Source organism: Dipodomys ordii, unplaced genomic scaffold, assembly GCF_000151885.1.
Source record: "Dipodomys ordii isolate 6190 unplaced genomic scaffold, Dord_2.0 Scaffold27, whole genome shotgun sequence".
Taxonomy (NCBI): domain Eukaryota; kingdom Metazoa; phylum Chordata; class Mammalia; order Rodentia; family Heteromyidae; genus Dipodomys; species Dipodomys ordii.
The window spans coordinates 5746265-5769472 of record NW_012267243.1 but is presented as its reverse complement, the minus strand read 5'-3'; the positions used below and the strand labels follow the sequence as shown (position 1 = coordinate 5769472).

General features: G+C 39.5%; 1 protein-coding gene across 1 annotated transcript in view; it reads left to right on the top strand.

Annotated features, from left to right (window-relative positions):
- The window catches only part of Axdnd1 (axonemal dynein light chain domain containing 1), a gene marked incomplete at its 3' end in the record, with an annotated part of 62470 nt that overhangs the window by 11095 nt on the left and 28167 nt on the right, over positions 1-23208 (top strand). Inside the window, exons 5-14 of the mRNA XM_013015517.1 lie at positions 88-173; positions 1535-1591; positions 2339-2441; positions 3634-3755; positions 8886-9026; positions 10004-10108; positions 16049-16169; positions 19003-19104; positions 21772-21935; positions 22527-22602. Coding sequence (XP_012870971.1) covers positions 88-173; positions 1535-1591; positions 2339-2441; positions 3634-3755; positions 8886-9026; positions 10004-10108; positions 16049-16169; positions 19003-19104; positions 21772-21935; positions 22527-22602 — 1077 coding nt within the window. The remainder of the gene's footprint in view (positions 1-87; positions 174-1534; positions 1592-2338; positions 2442-3633; positions 3756-8885; positions 9027-10003; positions 10109-16048; positions 16170-19002; positions 19105-21771; positions 21936-22526; positions 22603-23208) is intronic.

Sequence of the window (23208 nt, the reverse complement as noted above, 5' to 3'; positions counted from 1 at the left end):
ACTTGTGTAACTCACCCCAAAATTAGGACTTGTGTAACTCAGTTTTTTCATGTATTAACAGGGTAATTTTTATTTGTTTGTTTTAAGCCAAAGACATTAACAGATACTTTGATTCCTGAAGAGTTTCATATCGTGTCAAATACAGGAGTTTCAGGTTTGGAGTGTTACGATGAGTAAGTACCATGGTATATAACGAATATTTCATCTGCTATTTCTGGCTTTCCTTGCATAGAGGAGCCCATGGGCAGTACACTTGTGTACACATGGGTTCCTAGATGCCCTAACAAAACTTTAGAAAGATAGTAAAGACTACTGAAAGGACTGAAAACTTCCTGTGTAGTGTCTTTACTCCTGTCATCCCAGCTACAGAGGAGGTGTAGATGGGAAGACTATAATCTGAGACCAGCTTTAAGCATGAGACTATTAAATGGAAGAGCAAATCCCTGAGAAAACTAAAAAGCAAAAAGTGCCTGAAGGCATGACTCTAGTGATCGAATATTTGCCCTGAAATCTAAACTCAAGTGCTGCCTCCCAATAGAGGAGTTCGGAATATTCATAATTAAATTGTTCTTTATCTTTTCATGACAATGGTTTTTGAATTTTTGGAACTTTTTAAAAACATGGACTATGTTCCTTAAAAAGAATTTCGAAACAATGAACACACATAGATTCTACAGAAGGTAGCCAGGATTTCATAATACATGCTGTACTCTTGCAAATGAATCATATTGTTTTCATTGGTTCCTATTTATGGAATCCAGTATGGGATCTTGTCTTTATTTTCTGAAACAACACTTGGATGTTTCAAAGTGCATAAAAATGGAACTTTAAGATTAGGTTTTAGAATAAAGTATCCAAAGTTTCTCTTTCTCCAGATTGTATCCTATGTGTGTCATATAGCATTTCCAATGTTTTTGCCAAAGATAACTACATGGAACTCATTTTGGGGGAGTAACTATATTATTTCTTTTTTTGAGGCAGGATTTCACTATGCAGCCCAGAATGGTCTTACACTCTCCATCTTTTTGCTTAAGTTCCTAATGTGTTGGTATTACACACATGTACCACCACACCTGGCCCTCTGTCCTTCCACTTTTGAAAAGGTTGAAAGAGATTTTTTTTAATGAATCAGGAAACTTTTATATTTTTGCATACAAGGGAATATGACTAATTTTCCTTTTTACCTAAAAATGTTCCAAAATGATATCATTGTAACTATGTCTATAGATATCTAGGTATGTATGAACTTACATGTAAATGATGGACCTTTTTGATTGCCTCCAACCTTATTAATTTCATGAGGGCTTAAGTTTACCATAAATCATGTCTTTAGGAAATACTTACTTACAGTGAAGAATAGTACTTAGAAATCAAGATTCTGAGTACTAGATGTGCTGATATTTCTGAGTACTAGATGTGCTGAGTATTTCCTTTCCTCCTTCCTTTTTTTCCTTGCTGCTTTCCTTTTTTGGGATGCTGGGGATTCCCAGAATATTTTCTTGAAATAATACTTACTTCCTCTTATTTATTGTAGTAAATATACAACTCTTCTCACAGATAGTGAAAACAGACTGTTACTCTTCCCGTCTATGTAAGTAGTTTGTTTTCTAAAATATTTCTGAGAAAAAATAAATTGTGTGTACTTATATTTCTTTTTTGATAATTTCTTAAACAAAAGTTATATTTTATGCAACAAAAAATCTTAAAATTGTAGAAGAGAACAAAAATAATAAATGCAATGATTTACACTGCAGTCATCTACAGTGGTTCCATGTGTCTAGTTATATTCAAATCTACATAGTGCAGTATTTATATACTATGAAATGCTTTTAGCTTAACCATTAGTAGTTCTCCATTTTGCTACAATCTTTTCCTTTCTTCTCTCTTTCTTTTTTTTTTTGGTCCAGTCGTGGGGCCTGAACGCTGTTCCTCAGCTCTTCAGCTCAAGGCTAGCGCTCTACCACTTGAGCCACAGTGCCACTTCCAGCTTTTTTCTTTTTGCTTATGTGGTGCTGAGGAATCGACCCAGGGCCTCGGGCATGCAAGGCAAGCGCTCTACCACTGAGCCACCTTCCCATGCTTTAAAATACCATTAACAGGTCTTTCCCTTTGAGAGCACCCATACTCTGTTAGAGTGTGCCCCTGCCTTTTTGCTTGTCTGTTTGCCTGCTTGTCTGTTTGCTTGCTTACCCAATAAAGCTCTGCCAAGTTTTCTTACCATTAAAATTCCATTTACATTTCGTAGTATATATATTTGCTTTACACATACTATATTCTTTCTATTTGTGGAATATCTGTGTAATGTTAATTATATCCATCTGCCACCTTAATCTTCCAGGAAACCTAATAAAAGAGTTGAAGTGATCCAGCTGAATGATGTGATGGACTCAATGCTAGAGAAAGCTGGTATAGAAAGTAAGGAATACACAGGACCAACCAAGGTAACTAACTCAGTGCAACTAAATTAGTGGTGAGGAGTCTGTTCTCTGGTGGTAGAGTGCCTGGATTGAAATCTTGACTCTACATTTATTAACAGTGACTTTGGGCAAATCATTTAATGTATTTCTAAATCGGTAAATTAAAGAGAATACTAGGAATAGGTTTATCCTTTTGTAGGGATCTTTTTTGTTTTTGTTTTTGTTTGGTAGTGGGGCTTGAACTTGGCCTGAGTGCTGTCCCTCAGCTCTTCAGCTCAAGGCTAGTGCTCTACCACTTGACCCACAGTACCAATTCTGGTTTTCTGGTGGTTTATTGGAGATATGTGTCTCACAGACTTTTCTTCCAGGGCTGGCTTTGAACTGTGATCCTCAGATCTCAGCCTCCTGAGTACCTAGGGTTATAGTATAAGCCATGGATGCCAGTCTCCTTAATTTTCTCGACCTTGATATTTTGCAGTTACACAGCCAGTTTTCAGTTTTTCTCAGTTTTTGTTTGTCTATATACTCAAGATTAGATTCAGGTTTTGTATTGCTTGAACTCAGAGCCTGGGCACTGTCCCTGAACTTTTTTTTTTTTTTTTGGGTCCGGTCGGGGGCGTGAACTCTGGGCCTGGGTGCTGTCCCTCAGCTCTTCAGCTCAAGGCTAGCGCTCTACCTCTTGAGCCGCAGCGCCACTTCCGGCTTTTTTCTTTTTGCTTATGTGGTGCTGAGGAATTGAACCCAGGGCCTCATGCATGCAAGGCAAGCGCTCTACCACTGAGCCACCTTCCCAGCCCCTCCCTGAACTTTTTTGCTCAAGGGTAGCACTCTGCTATTTGAGCCACAGCTCCATTTCTGGTTTTTTTGGTGCCTTATTGGAGATAAGAGTGTCATGGATTTAATTTCCCGGGATGGCTTTGAGCAATGATCCTCAAATCTCAGCCTTCTAAGTAGCCAGGTGATAGGCATGAGCCACCAGCACCTGGCAAGTTTTGTATCTTGGGGCAGATATAACATAGTGGTGGTAATGTGATCCTTTTTGGGCACCATATTAAAATGTACAAAACTAGATAGAATAAAACATTATATAACTTTTTAAATGAAGTGAAGTAAATCAGATGTTACTAAAACGTGTTTACATTTGGTGTACTTAGTTTGTAAGACAATTTTTACTGGTAAGACTGTGGTAAATGCTGGTTACTTTATCTTCTCCCAGATGCACCAGCTACTACATGTGTTGAAGAAGGAACAGGCCATTTACAATACAGTGTTTCATGAACTTATTCGACAAGTCAGTGTGGACTGTGCAGACAGGGGAGAGCTGCTATCCAAGATCAGGTTGAACTATCATCAGAATCTTCCTATCTCCTTTGTATATTATAAATTGCAATTATAAGCTGGGACCTGGTGGCTCATGCCTGTAATCCTGGCTGCTCAGGAGGCTGAGATCTGTCGGTTGTGGGACTTGAACTCTGGGTCTGGGAGCTGTCCTTCAGCTCTTCAGCTCAAGGCTAGCTCTCTACCACTTGAGTCATAGCACCACTTCTGATTTTCTGAGTGGTTTATTGGAGATAACAGTATCACAGACTTTCCTGCCCTGGCTGTCTTCGAATTATGATCCTCAGATCTCAGCCTCCTGAGTAGCTAGGATTTCAGATGTAAGCTACCAGCAGCAATTACAATTATTAACACAAATTCATTATACAAAAGAATGAGATTTACTGTATGTTTCCACACACATAGTTTTGAGTTTTATATTACAATTGTGTTTATGTCTACTTTTGAGAAGTCCACAAAAATACAGTTCTTTGTTTTACTGATCAGAAATGTAGCCAGGTCCCAGTGGCTCACGACTGTAATCCTAGCTATTCAGGAGGCTGACATCTGAGGATCACATTCAAAGCCAGCCCAGACAGGAAAGTCTGTGAGACTCTTATCTCCAATTAACCACCTGAAAACCAGAAGTGGTGCTGTGGCTCAAGTGATAGAGCACTTGCCTTGAGCTGAAGGGCTGAGGGACGTACCCAGGCCCAGAGTTCAAGTCCCACAACTGACCTCCCCCTCCCCCCCCGCAAAAAAAGAGATGTAATTCCCATCCCCCCCTTTTTTTGAGAGGGTACTGGGACTTGAACTTCTGCTCCTCCTTGGCTTTTTTGCTCAAGGCTGGTGCTCTACCACTTGAGCCACAGTTCCACTTCCAGCTTTTGGGTAGTTAATTGGAGATAAGAATCTCTTGGACTTCTTGCCCTGACTGGCTATAAACTGTGATCCTCAGACTTCAGCCTTCTGTGTAGCCGGTGGTATAAGCCATCAGTGTCCCACTCATAATTTGTATTTTATAGACGATTTTACTTTTTCAATTGGAAAGAGGCTGGGTTTTTCTTATCTGTAAGTAAAGGTTATAGCTTCTAGGACAATTTCACTACCCATTTGTTCATTTATAAATCAATGAATGCCAAGTATGTGCCAAGTAATGTCATGTTTCACAGGATTATAATGAGGTTTAAATGAAATCACAGTAGTTGTTCAATAAATGTTATTTTTTTTTAATTTAATTTAATTTTATTTGTGAACATACTATACAGAGGGGTTACAATTACATGGGCAGGATAATGCGTACATTTCTTTTTTTTTAATTTAATTTTATTTTATTTGTGAACATACTGTACAGAGGGGTTACAATTGCATGGGCAGGATAATGCGTACATTTCTTACCATTTTTTTAATTTAATTTTATTTTATTTGTGAACATACTGTACAGAGGGGTTACAATTGCATGGGCAGGATAATGCGTACATTTCTTACCAAGCATTGCAGCCTCCTCCTTTGGTTTACCCTTCACATCCCTTCCCAGCATCCCCCCTCCAATAAATGTTATTATTATCAGTGATGATGATAAATAGTATTGTTACTATGATTATTCTTCTTATGACTATGATCATCTCTAAAATGATAAAAGAAATAGCAGAATAAGGATACCTTTGTTAAATTGTCAAAATAGAGGGACATTACTAGATCTTTCTGAATATCAGTTTCTTCTAAATAGGAATTAACATTGTCAGTTTTGCTATAGTCTGGGAGTTCTGGAAGCTTAGAAACAAAGCCATTAATAAGAGCATGGTTAAGATTAGCTAGAAATGAGTAGTTAGAACATCACTAGAAGCTGAGAAGTGCTGAGTAAGATTGAGAATAGGGACAACTGAGGTCTGAGTTGTCAATCAAAGGACAACCAAGAGTGATAGATGAAGAAGCAAGGCAAAAGAAATATGTGACTAACAGTCTGTGCCAACTGTGTTGGTCAGCTCTCTGCCACTATAATGAAATACCTGAGGTGGGTGACAGTATAAAGGTTCAGCTGGGTGCTGATGGCTCATGCCTATAATCCTAGCTACTCAGGAGACTGAAATACAGAGGATTACAATTTGAAGCCAGGCTGGGCAGAAAAGTCCATGAGATGCTGCCTCCAAAATAAGCAGCAAAAAGTAAGGCTGGAGGCATGGCTAGCAAGCATATCAGCCCTGTCTTTAAACCCTGATACTGTTAAAAATAAAAAAAAGGGTAAAGGTTCATTTTGGCTCACGGTTTTGTAGTTTTGATCTATGATTGGTTGGCCCCTTTGTTTGGGGAGCTATAATGAGGCAGTGCACCATGGCAAGAGTGCATGGTAGTTTAAAAACACATGTCCTATTAGAAAGCATAAGAGACAAAGAAGAGGCTGGGATTCCATTAACCCTTCTAAGGGCATATGCTCAGTAACCTAAAGACCATTAGGCCCCACCTCTTAAAGATTCTTCTACCTCCTTGGGGTACCACACTGCAGACCAAGCCTTTAAACACACAGGCCTGGTGGGGGGGCAGTATTTACTATTCAAATTAAAGTACAAACTTTCCCCTCATAAGGGGCAGGTTTGGAGAGGACTATTCCAGCTGATTTCAGGAGTTAAGTTTTAGTGGCCAAAATAGGGTGGAGTCACATCTCAGAAAGTCTAAACAGAAAGGGACAGATAAATCAAAGCAAAAATAAGAAAAATCGGGCTGGGAACGTGGCTCAGTAGTAGAGCGCTTGCTTTGCATGCTTGAGGCCCTGGGTTCGATTCCTCAGCACCACATAAGCAAAAAGAAAAAAGCCGGAAGTGGTGCTGTGGCTCAAGTGGTAGAGCGCTAGCCTTGAGCTGAAGAGCTGAGGGACAGCGCCCAGGCCCAGAGTTCAGGCCCCACGACCGGATCCCCCCCCCCAAAAAAAAAAAAGAAAAGAAAAGAAAAATCCAGCCAGATGCCAGAGAGACCAATTTAAAAAATTGCTAAATTCAAAGTACTAGAGATACAAGTGCTCTAAAAGCTAAGATTTAGAGTAAAGATGGGATTAAAGTACAAAGTAAAGGAGAATTAGCAGGGTGATATCAGGGTTATTGCCACCAAAATTCATGATAATTTCATGGACTGGTGAAGCACTCTGCAGAGCCCAGCATTTCCTCATTGTAGGAGCTCTTTTGAAGATCTAGGAAGTACTCAGTGGAGAGGATTTCTGCTCTTCTACATCCTGTCATTTGCAGAATCCTCCCTGTTTACAAGATGGTTATGAACATCCAGTAGAAGTCCCCAGCCAATGGTAACACCAGACCCTGGAGAATACTTGCTGTCTGCCAATAAGGTCTTCTCTGTCTTGTTACTGTAGCTTCCTCTCTATCTCTGAGTGCTTTCTAATTTGTATGTGTGTTTCTCAGGCAAACACATCATTACAGGAGGAATTCAGAATGTCTATGCTTCTTCTACCAAGGACTTTCTCCTTTAATTATCTGGAGTCAGCCACTACTTCTAGATTTGGGAGTCGACCTTATCCATCTGTAACTTGGCATTGATTGGAACCCTTATATGTTCAGCTCAGAGATAATCATTTGCTTACTAATTTGTTGAACAAATGATTAAATGGATGAGCTGAGGCTTTGGGAGGTATAGCAATGAACTAGAAAGAAACTGAAATGAGCCCTGTTCAGTAAGGTTTATTCAGGTCACAAGTTAGATTGGAGAGTCTATTTGAGGGAAAGTAGGAAACAAATTTGGATAGATACTTTCCCAAACACAAGCATATATTCCCATCTCACAGAACACATGAATAGAAAACATTTTTATAGGAAGAAGCACAATTCTTAGATTGGATATGAGCTGAACAAACTCTCATATTACATAGAAATAAGAGTACTAGTATAATTCTTTTTGGTTTACACTAGAGTTACTTGACTTTATTTCACTTCATTTCTAATATTTTGTTTAAAAATTTCAAATATAAAAATGCAAAGGCTCTTGATGTGAAAACAGATACTCATGATCTAGATTCTTTCATTAAGGCCAATTTTATTGTTTGTGCTTCCCTTTGTCACTGGGATGACTGGCATGAACTATATCACCCATAGTCTTATGAACTTTTATGCCCAAGCTGGTCTTGAACCATGATCACCTGATCTCTGCCTTCCAAGTAGCTAAGATTACAGGTTTGAGCCATTGTGTCCAGCTTGTTTGCTTCTGTCAATTTCAGAATGATATATGGTTGGCATCACATAACATAGTTTTTGTGTGTGTGTGTTTGTGTGTGTGTGTGTGTGTGCGCACACGCGTGTGTGTGCGTGCTGTTCTGGGACTTGAACTCTGGGCTTAGAGACTGTCCCTGAACTTCTTTTGCTCAAGGCTAGTGTTCTATCACTTGAGCCACTCCTTCACTTCTTGCTTTTTCTGAGTTATTTATTTATTTATTTTTATTTTTTGTTGGTTGTGGGGCTTGAACTTTGGGCTTGGGTGCTGTCCTTGTGCTCTTCAGCTCAAGGCGAGAGTCTACCGCTTGAGCCACAGCACCATTTCCGGTTTTCTAGTAGTTTATTGGAGATAAGAGTCTCACAAACTTTCCTGCCCAGGCTGGCTTTGAACCGAGATCCTCAGATCTCAGCCTTCAGAGTAGCTAGGATTACAGGTGTGAGCCACAGTCGGCTTTTCTAAGTAGTTTATTAGAGATAAGAGTCTCATAGGCTTTCCTGCCTTGATTGACTTTGGATTGCAATTCTCAGATACCAGTCTCCTGAGTAACTAGGATTAGGCATGAACCAATAGTGCCTGGCAACATACACTTTAAAAAATCTATAAAATATTTGTGTATGTGTTGTTGTTGTTGCTGTTGTTGTTGGGAAGAAAAAGACCTAAAGAAGGTGTTTTTAGGGGTTAGAAGCATGGCTCAGTTAGTAGAGTGCCTAGCCAGTAAGTAAAAACAGCAGGAAGAGTCTCACAGACTTTCCTGCCCGGGCCGGCTTTGAACCGTAATCCTCAGATCTCAGCCTCCTGAGTAGCTAGGATTACAGGTGTAAGCCACCAGCGCCCGGCTTGGATGTTGGTTTTCTAACATTGCTTTCTTTCATGCCTATTTTCTGTTTCCCTCCTTTTTTCCTTTTGCCTAATATCCTGTTTCCCTCTTTTCTCATGCAGACAGAGGTATGTGCAGATGCTTGACCAGATTGCCCGGCAGATGATTGACTTCTACAAAGACTTGGTGACTCAACGAGTGATGGACCAGCGCATTTTAGAAGAACTGTATAATTTCAAGCATGTTATTGAAGAATTGACCAGGTAGAAACTATGACTATAATTATCCTACACACAAAAACTGATTGATTGTCCTAAATGCAAAAAATTCACAAGCATGTCTCCTTTTTTTTTGTCAGTAATGGGACTTGAACTCTGGGCTTGGGTGCTCTCCCTCAGCTTGAGCCAAGGCTCCATTTCCGGTTTTCGGGTGGTGCATTGGTGATAAAAGTCTCATAGACTTGCCTGCCCAGGCTGGCTTTGAACTGCAATCCTCAGATCTCAGTCTCCTGAGTAGGTAGGATTACAGATGTGAGCAATCAGCCAAGGATGTCTCAAAAGAACAAAAGTAACTGGGTGCTGGTGGCTCATGCCTGTAATCCTAACTACTCAGGAGTCTGAGATCTGAGGATTGTGGTTCAAAGCCAGCCCAGGCAAGAGACTCTGTGAGGCTCTCATCTCCAATTTGCTACCAGGAAACTGTAAGTGGTGCTGTGGCTCAAGTGGTAGAGCACTAGCCATGAGTTGAGCTCAGGAACAGCACATAGGCCCAGAGTTTAAGCTTCATGACTGACCAAAAAAAAACCCTAAAAAAAAAACCCAAAACAAAAAAACACAAAATTGGATACTATAGACACTGATGTAGAAAAATGGAAGACATGGCTTAGCACAAAATTAAAGCTCTGTATATATTTGATAGGAAGAGACATAAAACAAAGAGAACAGGAAAGCAGATGGAGGAGTCAGGTAGAGCAAAGTGGGCTTGAGCTTTGGTTCTAGATGGTTCTAAAGGATGCCTTCCCCCATCTTATTTCTTCCTTCTACCACTGTGATTCCATTGTCATACCTGGCAAAATTTCATTCAGGACATTCCCTTGATTTTCTTCATTTGATTTATGAGATAGAAAAAGTAGGAAGTTTTAACATATTAGAACTGAAAAGAGGGCTGAGGGCAAATCTAATTTCCTGGGTAGAAACTATTGGAAATCCCCAGATTTTGAAATTTCTTACCTTTATTTCAGGGAACTTTGTCTGGTACGGGCACATGATATAAAATTAACAAAGGAAGCAGACAAAGCCCGCAAGGATTTGGAACAGGCTATTTTAGATGCTGAGAAGAATGCAAAGTGAGTCACTTTAAGTTTATTTTATGGGGACTTTTGAAAAAATGGGTATGCTACTAACTTCTTGAAATCTACAAACATGAGTTTGTTTCTCCAGCTTCAGTCTTCTCCCTGAATTTCAGATTCATATAATCAAGTCTCAACATTTCCAATTAGAGATCTAAATGGAACTGCCCAGTGAATTTCTGTTCTTATCCCCAGTCCTGTTGCATTGCAATCTTTGCTGTCCTGGTTAATGGCAAGTCTACATTCCAGTTTCTAGGCCCCAAATCCTTGACTCATTCTTTTTTTTTTCATTTTTATTGTGATTAAGTGGTTACATAATTTCCCAAATTTCACAGTATTGTGGGATAGTGATGCTCAGTTAAAGTCACAAACACATTCTAACTTTACTGTAGCAAATTGTCTATCACAGTCTAACATTTATGAGTTCTATGAGCTTTGCGATACAGTTATTTCTTCCACCTTGGGTGGTATGTACATTTCTTTTGTTTTGCATAGCATCAGCTGTTCCCTCTTTCCCACTTGTTCCCTCCCTCCCATCACTGCCATTAAGTTGCTTAGTTCATTTTGGTCAATGTCCAGTGCAGCTGATGGGTCCCGTTGTTATGTTTTTCCCTGATTCCCTCTAGTTCTGTGTTGTCTTCCTGGTTCCCCTCCGGTGTGCACATATATGCCATACATGAGTGGAAGTCCTTTGTTTCTTAAGTCCTGTTAATTTTGTCGTATCAACTAACATTTTGGGTTTAATATCCACTTATCAGGGAGACCATGTACCGTTTGTCTCTTTGATCTTGGCTTACATCGCTCAACCTGATTTCTTCTAGCTCCATCCATTTCCCTGCAAATGCCATTATTTTGTCATTTCTAATGGTATGCATATTCCATTGGGTATAGATACCACAATTTTGGATCCATTCATCTGTGGTGGGACATCTGGGTTGTTTCCATATCCTTGACTCATTCTTAATTGATTCCCTTAATCTCTCAGATATTTCCATCAGCAAATTTGATCAATTTCCTTTTTTTTTTTCTTTTTTGGTGCCGGTACTAGGGCTTAAACTCCGAGCCCGGCCTGTCCCTGAGCTTTTTTGCTCAAGGCTAGCACTGTAGTGCTTAAGGTACAGCTCCACTTCTAGCTTTTTTTGGTGCTTAATTGGAGATAAGAGTCTCACAGAGTTTCCTGCCAGGGCTGGCTTTGAGCCATGATCCTCAGATCTCAGACTCCTCAGTCTCTAGGATTACAGGCATGAGCCACTGACAACTTGGCTCAATTTTCCTTTTTTTTTAAATGTTTTTTATTGTAAAAATACTGTACAGAGGGGTTAGAGTTATATGAGTAAGGTAATGAGTACATTTTCTATTGAGCATTTGTTACCCCCCCCTTTGTTTTTCCCTTACCCATCCCTTCTCTCCCCACCTCCCTAACTCCTCTCTCCTCCCCCCAATTTTCCTTTCTTAACATACAGAATCTTCAACCTTTTATTATCGTCATTTTCATTTCTTGTCTGGTTCATTGCCAAAACTTCAGAAAGGTCTTTCTCCTTTATACTAACCACTACATTCATTCTCACCACACTAGCCAACATGATCTACTTTAGTTCAGAATGTTATTTCTTTGCTCAAAATTGTACAGTACCTCCCATTGTAGCTTGAAAGGCAATGTTTTGAAAATGGCTTACTATTCTAACTTTTCTGACTTTCTTTATTTTGTTTCAGACATACTGGCCTGGCTCTGATTCTTGAGCACGCAGAGAGCTGTGTGGCATCCTTCTCTCTCTTTTGGATATTTCTTTGCTCAAATGTTATCTTCTCATTATTATATTTTCATGGCCCTATTTAAAATTACACCATACCTGTATATTTAGTCTGACTACACTATTGCTACTTAATATGTTTTACCTTTCTAATTGTTTATTGTTGCTTCACATAAAAAAGTGAAGATTTATTTGACCATATTGGGGCTGGGAAGTGGTAGAGTGCTTGTCTAGCATGCATGAAGCCCTGGGTTCGATTCCTCAGTACTACATAACCAGAAAAAGCCAGAAGTGGTGCTGTGACTCAAGTGGTAAGAGTCCTCAGGGACAGTGCTTAGGCCCTGAGTTCAAGCCCCAGGAATGGCAAAAAAAAAAAAAAAAGTGCTTTACCACTTGAGCTACAAACCCTAGCCCTGTTTTGTTTTCTTAACAGTGCCTGTCATAGAGAGAACACTAAACAGACTTGTTGTAGGAATTTAAAAATAAAATAAGCCATCTGGGTGCCCAGTGGCTCATACTGTAATCCTAGCTATTCAGGAGGTTAAGATTTGAAGATCAAAGTCAGCTCAGGCAGGAAAGTCCATGAGACTCTTATCTACAATAAAATACTCAAAAAACAAAAACCTACAAAAAAGCTGAAAGTGAAGTTGTGGCTCAGGTGGTAGAATATTAGCCTTGAGGAAAAAAAGCTCAGGGGCAGGGGCCAAGACTGGCACCTACCTACCTACCTACCTAACTAACTAAATGAGAATTCTTTTGCATTATTGAGCGCTGTTGCTACTTGCAACCTGGGACAGCATGAAGGGATAATGGAGTCAAAGAAATGAGAAAAGATAGAGAATAGAAAAGCAGAGGACCAGGCTGGGAGAGTGGCTTAGTGGTAGAGTGCTTGCCTAGCATGCAGGAAGCCCTGGGTTTAATTCCTCAGTATCACATAAACAGAAAAAGCCAGAAGTGGTGCTGTGGCTAAGTGGTAGAGTGGTAGCCTTGAACAAAAGAAGCTCAGGGACAGTGCCCAGGCACTGAGTTCAAGCCCCAGAATTGGCAAAAAAGAAAAACAAAAAGAATTGAAATTTTAGAATTGAAAATATGAAACACAATAGAAAAATAACGAACATAGGTAACTCTTCTAGAATTAACTATTATTAATATTTTTATTATTTGTTTTTACTTATGGATTATTTATAAAAGTAAAATCAAATTGAATATTTAATTTTACTTTTTTGGTCATTTTGTGGTGTATGTGTGATGTATGTGTTTGTGAGAGAGAGAGAGAGAGAAAATGAGAGAGAGAAAGAGTGTGTGTGTGTATGAGTATGTGTCCTAGTACTTGAACTCAGAGCCCGGGTGCTGTTCCTGAGCTTTCTTTGCTCAAAACTAGAGCTCTACTTCTTGAGTTAACCCTACTTCTGTCTTTTTGAGTGCTTAATTGGAGATAAGAGTCTCACAAACCTTCTTTCCCAGGCTGGCTTTGAACTTTGATCCTCAGATCCGAGCCCCCTGAGTAGCTAGGATATAGGTGTTAGCCACCAGGGCCTCGCATTTTGGGTCATCTTTTTTTTTTTTTGTCGGTTCATGGGACTTGAACTCTGGGCCTAGGCGCTGTCCCTGAGCTCTTCAGCTCAAGGCTAGCACTCTACCACTTGAGCCACAGTACCACTTCCGGTTTTCTGAGTGGTTTATTGGAGATAAGAGTCTCATGGTCTTTCCTGGGCTGGCTTTGAGCCTTGATCCTTAGATCTCAGCCTTCTGAGTAGCTAGGGTTACAGGGGCCCCGCTTTTGGGTCATTTTATAACATAAAAAATTGAATTTTACCTGGTCAGTCTCTCCTTTGTTGGGGCATTAAAGTTGTTTCTGAATTTTTAACTTTTTATTGTTATGAATTTGGGTCATTTTGGGCTGGGCGCTAGAGGATCACGGTTCAAGGCCAGCCCGGGCAGGAAAGTCTGTGAGACTCTTTATCTCCAATAAACCACTAGAAAACCGGAAGTGGCGCTGTGGCTCCAGCAGTGGAGTGCTTGCCTTGAGCTGAAGAGCTGAGGGATAGCGCCCAGGCCCAGAGTTCAAGCCCTGTGACTGACAAAAAAAAAAAATTGGGTCATTTAAAAATTGTTATCTAATTTTCATACAAGTAGTATAGATTCAGCTAATATACTTGTATTCACCTATGTGGATTTCTCCTCATTTATTTTAAACACATGGACAACTCTGAGTAGAGGATTTTTAATTCTTGCACCAGTGATAACATCCCTCAAAGAAGTATCCGAAGATTTGTCTAATACTACTTGTCACATTACAATTTTTGAGAAGAGCTTCCATGTAAATCAGAAGGAAAAAGACACTTTCTGGTAGACATGAAGAAATAAAAAGAAGTGTTTAATTTAGGCTTTCCGGTGGCCAAAAGGGAGTTTCTTATAATCTTGTATTAATTTTAAATATTTTAAAATGTGATGACTCACAATTATTGGGATTTATGACTTTAGTAAGGAATCTTAAATCAGTTGGGTGCTGGTGGTTTATGCCTATAATCCTAGCTATCCAGGAGGCTGAGATCTGAGGATTGGGGTTCCAGCCTAGATAGAAAGCTTGAGAGTTTTATCTCCAATTAAACAGCAAAAAGCCAGAAGTGGAGGTGTGGCTTAAGTGGTATAACACCATCCTTGAGCAAAAAAACCTCAGGGACAACATACAGATCCTGAATTCAAGCCCCAGTACTGGCACCACAAATGAAAACAACAAATGAAAATTATTAAAATAAATCCTAACTTCATAAACAAGAAACCTAACAAAACTGCGGCAGTACTGTTCCTTGTGTTCTGAACTTTTCATCAAATACAGTGTTGTTATACTATTAGAAAATAATACTGTAAAAAGTTTTGTGATAAAGAATAAAATGAAGGGGTTGGGAAGGTGGCTCAGTGATAGAGCGCTTGCCTTGCATGCATGAGGCCCTGGGTTCGATTCCTCAGCACCACATAAGCAAAAAAGAAAAAAGCGGGAAGTGGTGCTGTTGCTCAAGTGGTAGAGTGCTAGCCTTGAGCTGAAGAGCTGAGGGAGAGCGCCCAGGCCCAGAGTTCAGGCCCCACGACCGGACCCCCAAAAAAGAAAAAAAAAAGAAAGAATAAAATGAAGCCAGGTGCTGGTGATTCACCTCTATAATCCTAGCAACTTGGGAAGCTGAGATCTGAAGATCCAGTTCAAAGCCAGCTTGGGTAGGAAGGTGTGTGAGTCTTATCTCCAATTAATCACCAGCAAACTGGAAGTGGAGCTGTGGCTCAAAATGGTAGAGTACTAGCTTTGAGCACGCAGGCTCCAAGTTCAAGCCCCATGACCAACCAAAAAAAAGAATAAAATATAAAGTGTTTAGAGCAAGGGCCATTATACTGGACTTTCTACTTTTGTTATGACTTTTTGTAAGTTTTGCCAATATTTTTGTGAATATTTCATGTTGTGCTATCAATATATCCAGCAGTTATACCATAATTACCTTATGATGAGTTTTTTCTTATGATAAGATTTTAATCAAGCCCCACGACCGGCAAAAAAAACTTTTATTTGTTATTATAAAGGTGATATACAGAATAGTTATAGTTACGTTAGTCAGGTAATGAGTACATCTCTTTTTCCCCTTTCTTTTCCCCAGGTTTTAACCACAAGTTGTAAGGATCACTGCTGCATTTGTTTACCTTTTATCCCTCAATTTCTGTGTTCTCTCATACCACCCCAAAAACATATAAATGAAGAAACAAAACAAAAAGAAAAGAAAAAGAGCAACAAAGAAAAAACTTTGTTTTCATTTTCTGGAGTCCGTTGTGATAAATATTATATGATCAGAGGCATATCTGTTTTTTTAATGCGCATGCTTAGAGCTACAAACTATCCTCACATCACAGCTTTTGCTATATCCCAAAGGTTCCAATATATGTTTTCATTTTCATTGAATTGTAAGAACTTTCTGATTTCCTCTTTTATTTCTTCAGTGACCCACCTATTGTTCAGCAGTGCGTGGTTCAGACTCCATGTGTTTGAGTGTTTTCTGCAGTATCTTTTCTTGAAATCTAGTTTAATTCCATTGTGATCAGATAGGATGCAAAGAATTATCTCCATTCTCTTGTATTTGCTCAGGTTATAACAAAGTTCTCTTAAAAATGTGTTGTTACAACCATTTCTTATTTTTCCTTTTAGAATTGTTGAAGAATACCATGATTTGTATTCATTACAAAGAGGAAGGATGGAGAATGACATTAAACAGCTAATGGATGAAAGAGATATTTGGAGCTTAGCCACATATGAATTGGCTGTAAAGGTTTGATCATCTGCTCCTTCAATTCAAACTTCATTATTGGTTAAAGTTATATTTTATAATTTTTAATAATTTAGATGAAACTAAAAAGAGAAAAAGATAATATATTTATTGGTGAATGAGATAGACCTTTGGTAGACCTTGAAATGGAAAGGTAAAATTTTTGCCTTTGATATCTAGACATTGCACAGTAGAGTTTTCTCTCTGTGTATCTGTTCTGTCTCTGTCTATCTCTCTCCTTTATACTAGAACTATAAAGTAGGAGCAAAAAATTCTTTTTTGTGTGTGTCAGTACTGGGGCTTCTTGGGGCTTGGGCATTTGTTCCTCAGTTTTTTTCACTCAAAGCTAGTACTCTGCCACTTCAGGCACAGCTTTACTTCAGGCTTTTTGCTGCTTAATTGGAGATTAAACTCTGTTAGACTCTTAATCTGTTAGGGCTAGCTTCAAATCATGATCCTCAGCTCTCAGCCTCCTGAGCAATTAGGATTACAGGGATGAGCCACTGATGCTTGCCTAAATTCTGAACTCCCAATTACTTTGCTCTACTGTCTTTGGGACAAATAGACAAGGTTCAGAAAACCTAGTGAAAAAGCAGCTTGTATAGAAAATAAAAAGGCCATTGACATTGAAGTGATAACTATTTTACTATAAGGCCATTGGCCATTAAATGAGATTTTTATGTATATGTGTGCTATGATGGATTGAACTCAGGTACTCATGCTTGCTAGGCAAGTGTTCTATGACTTAAAAGTATTGGCAGGTACTATATCATGGCTCCAGCTCTTTATGCTTGTTATTTTTTGAATAGAGTCTCATGTCCCCCTCACCTCTAGAATTATCTTTAGATTGACATCTTCCTGCTTATGCCTCCCACCTAGCTAGGATTGCAAATGCATGCTATTATTACCTGGTTTATTGATTGAAATAGGATTCCACTAACTCTGCCCTGGCTGGCTTGAAACTGGGATCCTCCTTGGGTTTGTCTCCTAAATAGTTGGGATTACAGGCATGGACTACTACACTTCACTGCACAGTTTATAAAACCATGTAGACACTTATAAAACCAAGTTAGGCACATACAAGATGAAAGTAAAGAGAATAGAGGAAGGCAGATACTCTGCAATGTGAAGACTTTACTAAGATATAATGTCCCATCTCAATGTAGAATTATAACAGGATAATTAAGAGGAAGCCATTTCCTTTCAGGAACTCTGTGCTATGGTAGGGTGCAAACCTTGAGCAAAAAGGAGCCCAGAGACAGTACCCAGACACTGAGTTCAAGCCCCTAATGGACAGAAAAAAAAAAGAAGCAAAATGGAATATTTTACTCATACTTGTGGAAAAATACAGTTTTTCATACAAGTGCTATTTCTGTTAATATGTAATATATTAAAATATATGCATATTTAAAATAATTGAAGCTGGGCTGGGAAGATGGCTCAATGGTAGAGCGCTTGCCTTGCATGCCTGAGGCCCTAGGTTCGATTCTTCAGCACCACATAAGCAAAAAAGAAAAAAGCCGGAAGTGGCGCTGTGGCTCAAGTGGTAGAGTGCTAGCCTTGAGCTGAAGAGCTGAGGGACAACGTCCAGGCCGAGTTCAGGCTCCACAACCGGACCCAAAAAATAAAAAAAATAATAAAATAATTGAAGCGTAAGTCAAGAAAAATATCAATAGATACAATTCATATAAATAAAAACACTGAGCTGTGCTGTGGGTGTAATATTAGCTACTCAGCAGGCTGACACTTGAGGATTGCAATTCAAAGCCACCCAAGCAGAAAAGTCTGTGAGATTCTTATTTCCAATTAACCAGCAAAAGGCTAGAAATGGGAATGTATCTCAAGTTGTTAGGAGTATGACAAAAAAGCCAAGCAAGAGTGCAAGGCCCTAGGGTCAAGACCTAGTTCTGGAACAAAAATTAAATAAAGGAAGTGGAGCTGTGGTTCGGTTGGTAGAACACTAGCCTTGAGCACAAAGAGAGGCTCAGGGAGAGTGCCTGGGCCCTGAGTTCAAGCCTCACAACTGACTAAAACAAACCAAAGCAAAGCAAAAATAAAAAATAAATAGATGAGTATTTTCAATTCCATAGTGATTTTTAAGTAAAGAGGTCTTAAGTGTAAGGGGAAGTCTTAAACTCAAATTACTTAAGACTTTCTGTTATATACTATACTTTTAGTTCCAGGTAAACAGTTTTAGCAGTTGTGATTCATAGTAGTCAATGGTTTAAACAGCAAATTTTGTATGGGATAGTGATTCAAGAAGAAATGGAACCTGAGGCTCCGGTGGCTCACGCCTGTAATCCTAGCTACTAAGGAGGCTGAGATCTAAGAATCATGGTTCAAAGCCAGCCTGGGCAGGAAAGTCCATGAGACTTTTTTTTTTTTTGGTCAGTCATGGGACTTGAACTCTGGGCCTGGGCACTGTCACTCAACTCTTCAGCTCAAGGCTAGTGCTCTGTCACTTGAGCACTTCTGGTTTTCTGGTGGTTTATTGGAGATAAGAGTCTCATGGACTTTTCTTGCCCAGGCTGGCTTCACCGCAATCCTCAGATCTTAGCCTCCTAAGTAGTTAGGATTACAGATGTGAGCCACCAGCTCCCGGCCTGTGAGACTTTTACCTCCAATTAACCACCAGAAAACTGGAAGTGGCACTGTGGCTCAAGTGGTGAAGAGCCTTCAGGTGAAGAGCTCAGGGACAGTGCCCAGGCCCAGAGTTCAAGCCCCATGACCAACAACAACAACAAAAAGAAGAAGAAGAAATGGATATGTGAACCCAGGTTAATGTAGTGGTCTGTTAATGTTGTAGGGTCCTGATTATAGCACATTGTTTTTGTAGGTAATCATAAGAAATAGAGTCATAATGGCTAAACAACTCTACCTCAATGAAAAAGCCTGGAATAAGTACGTTAAGCATTTCATCACCATGCTCTCAACCAAGGTAAAGCTTAACTCACTTTAATTATGTAAAAATGACTGCAGATGTTGAGGGTGGAGACCATTGAATTTTCTATAGTTATAGCCTTAAATTTTTTTCATTTGATTTTTTGTGTGTATGTGCCAGTATGAGGGGGTTTGAACTCAGGGCCTTGTAGTCTTGCTTGGCTTTTTCACATAAAGGTAGTACTCTACCACTTGAGCCACACTGCTCCTTCTGGCATTTTGGTGGTTAATTGGAGATGAGTCTCATAGAGGGTTTGGAGGCATGGCTTAGTTGGCAGGTCACTAGCTAGTGAGTGAATGTATCCGGAACCAAGTTCAAGTACAGGTCTTGGGCCTAACAACAACAACAAAAAGAGTCTCTTTGACTTTTCTGTCCCGGCTGGCTTCAAACCATGATCCTCAAATCTTAGCCTTCTGAGTAGTTAGTATTACAGGCATGAGCCACCAGCGCCCAGCTTATAGATTTTTTTTTTGCTAGTCCTTGGGCTTGAACTCAGGGCTTGGACAATGTCCCTGAGCTTCTTTTTTGCTCAAGGTTAGCGCTCTACTACTGGAGCCACAGCTCCACTTCCAGCTTTTTCTGTTTATGTGGTACTGAGGAATTGAACCCAGGGCTTCATGTATGCTAGGCAGGCACTCTACCACTAAGCCTAAGCCACTTTTAGGTTTACATTTGTGTTTTATTTTGATCAGAATGAAAAAATAAAGGCATATGAGTAAAAGCTGTAATTTCCTATATTTTGTTCCATTGTATTTGTTTATCTAAATTTAGTAACACTACAAAATTATTCATAGTCCTGCTATTTATTGGCACTTGGGAGAATCAGAAAAGAGAATCAATTTCCAGGACAGCCTAGGCTATAAAGTGAGTTCCAGGTTATCCTGGTTTATATATCAAAACCCTGTCTCAACAGAACAAAGAACAAGTAACTGTGTTTATTGATTGTTGCATTATCAATTAATTACTATTTTTCAGCAATGTTATTAAAATTTTTATTTGGAATTTTGATCATATTATTCTTTCTTTTTCTTTTTTCTTTTTTTTTGGGTCCGGTTGTGGGGCCTGAACTCTGGGCCTGGGCGCTGTCCCTCAGCTCTTCAGCTCAAGGCTAGTGCTCTACCACTTGAGTCACAGTGCCACTTCCGGCTTTTTTCTTTTTTGGTTATGTGGTGTTGAGGAATCAAATGCAGGGCCTCAAGCATGTAAGGCAAGCGCTCTACCACTGAGCCACCTTCCCAGCCCTCTCTTTTCAGCCCTCTCTTTTCTTTTTTTTTACAACAAAACATATACACACACATATGGTAACAAAGAGTTTATTTAACAAAGCAAAAGTAAAGGCCACTTAGAAGAGTGAGCAGCAGGACCATGTAAGCAGCAGGGCCATGAAACCAGTTGTTCCTTTCTTTTTAAAATGATCTTTAAGTAGTTGAACAGAGGGATTTCAGTTCAACATGTCAGTTTGTGAGTACAGTGCATCTGGATGAGTTACTGCTTTCCTCATTTCATGAGTCAATTCATTGAGTACCCTGAAGAGAAGAAGAGGATGCTACTTATTTATACCAAAGCCACAAGTTACATCTCAAGTCTTCAATCTTAGCTATTTGGGAGGCAGAGATTGAGAGATCTCAGTTTGAGGCCAGCCTGAGCATAAAAGTTTGAGAGACTGCATGTCAACCAGTATTTGAGCTCAGTTATATACAACTATTACACTAGATACAGGGGAAACACAATAGCTAGATACATTGGCACATACCTACCATCTCCAGGCATGAATGGAAGCATAAATAGGATGCTCACAGCCCCACACCAACCTGGGCATAAAGCAAGATCATGCCTCAAAAGTAACCAAGGCAATAACAATTTACAAACAGACAAAAATAACCAAAGCAAGAGAGGTTATTAGGTATGGCTCAAATGATACAGTACCCACTTAGCAAGCATGAAGTCTTACATTTCAACTTGAATACTACAAAAAAGAGAAAAAAGCCCAGACAAACCATTTACACCAGTTAGCTCTTAATCCTGCAGGATGTTTATTAGGGTCTGCATAATAAAAAAAGAACTTTAAGAAGAAATTAAATAATGTCATCCAAGGTTACAAAGCCAGTAAATGGCTTGGATTCATGTTTGGTTTTGTGTGGTTTGATGGTTCCTGTTCTATCCAGTGTACCACCCTAAAAGGGTTCATGCTTTACAGGAAAAAATCTTGTGCTGGATGCTGGTGACTCACTCCTATAATCCTAGCTACTCAGGAGGCTGAGAGCTGAGGATTGTAGTTCAGAGCCAGCCTGGGCAGGAAAGTCTATGAGACTCTCATCTCCAATTGATCACCAGAAATCCAGAAGTGGATCTGTGACTCAAAGTGGTAGAGCCCTGGCCTTGAACAAAAAAGCTCAGGGATGGCACCTAGGCTCCAAGTTCAAGTCCCATGACTGACAAAACAACAACAACAACCAAACAATTTGCTTCTAATACTTCACACACCATAGGAAGTTCATCATCAAACAATGTTAATGAAGACATTTTGAAGGAAGGGCCACATGTTTCAATGTTTAATCCATTTTTAATGGATTTTCTAGTCCTACAATATTAGTAATGATTTAGTGTGTATTCATAAATATTTGTTATATGAATAAAAGAATAAAGTGATGCTGTGTATTTTAGGACACTGCAGACCATGCACTGTTGGAGAGGTTGACAGAAAAGTGGAAAAACTTACTGGACAAATTTAAAATGGAGGTGGAACACACTGAAGAGTCCGTGAAGGAGAAAGCACAGATTGTAAAGGATGGCCTTCTCAAATGGCAGCCCTTCTTCGTGGAGAATACGTGTGTCTCCAAGAATATTGTTTTTCTTATTATACTGTATCATGTCTGATGACTAAGTCAATTCTCATTTCTTTTCCTCCCTTCTTTCCTGTCTCCTCTCTCTTACCTTGTAATTATTCTAGCATTGACTTTTTGTGTGTCTGTTTGTTGGAGGGACTGGGGCTTGAACTCAGAGCCTGGGCACTGTCCCTTAGCTTTTTCACTCAAGACTGGCTCTCTACTTGAGCCACATTCCACTTCTGGTATTTTGGTGGTTAATTGGAGATAAAATCTCTTGGACATTCCTGCCCTAACTGGTTTCAAACCTTGACTCTCAGATCCCAGCTTCCTGAGTAGCTAGAAAGCCCACCCTTTAAAACAGATTTGATGGATCATGGTTCCTGGCCCTGGAACTTGGTTGATTAAAATGTTAATTTATATTAATATTGTTAAATTGAAACATAAATGCTTGTGGGTAGAGGGCTAGACCTGAGAGGCATACTTGAAAATCACGGAAGAGAAACAAATCTTATTATAGAATATGCATGTATCATTTTCTTTTGTTTTACCTTGTTCTGAGCCCTTTCTCTTGCTTTTTTCCCCTTATTTTAGTAAAAAAAGTATCTTCTCCCTTTTGAAGGGAGATACACTGATTTTACTTCCTTCAGAGCTCAAGAAATGGCAAAGGGTAAGACTTTTTAATACACAAGTTGGTAATCAAAATGCTAGGGTCTTTTTTGTTTAGTAGTTTGTTTGTTTGTTTGAACTCAGGGCCTCCATACTCCCACTTGTCTGTGTGTGTGTGTGTGTGTAAGACATATGTGTATATTGGTACTATGACTCTCTTTTGTCTTCTCTGCTCAAGGCTGGCACTCTGCTACTTGAGCCATGCCTTCACTTCTGGCTTTTTGCTTGCTAATTGGAGTTAAGAATCTCTTGGACTTTTCTGTCTGGGCTGGTTTTAACCTTGATTCTCAGAGCTCAGCCTCTTGTAGCTAGGTTTATGGCATGAACCACCAGCGCCTGTGCTGTTATGTGACAGTCTCTACCTATAGCTCCCTCACATCTCATTCTTTCAAAATTACGGTTGAAAGTTTTACTAAAGACAAAACAGCAAGCTCTTAGAGGCTTTTTAAAATGCAAATTTGGGAGATCAAAAAAGTTAGGCTACCTGAAAAAAAAAAGTGGGAGAAGATGCGCATGTAGAAGTGAGTGTGGTTCTTACTTGTCCATCTGATTGCCAAGAATAATGAGTGCACCTCTCCAGCCTCTGGCTTTTGCCTTTAGGATCAAT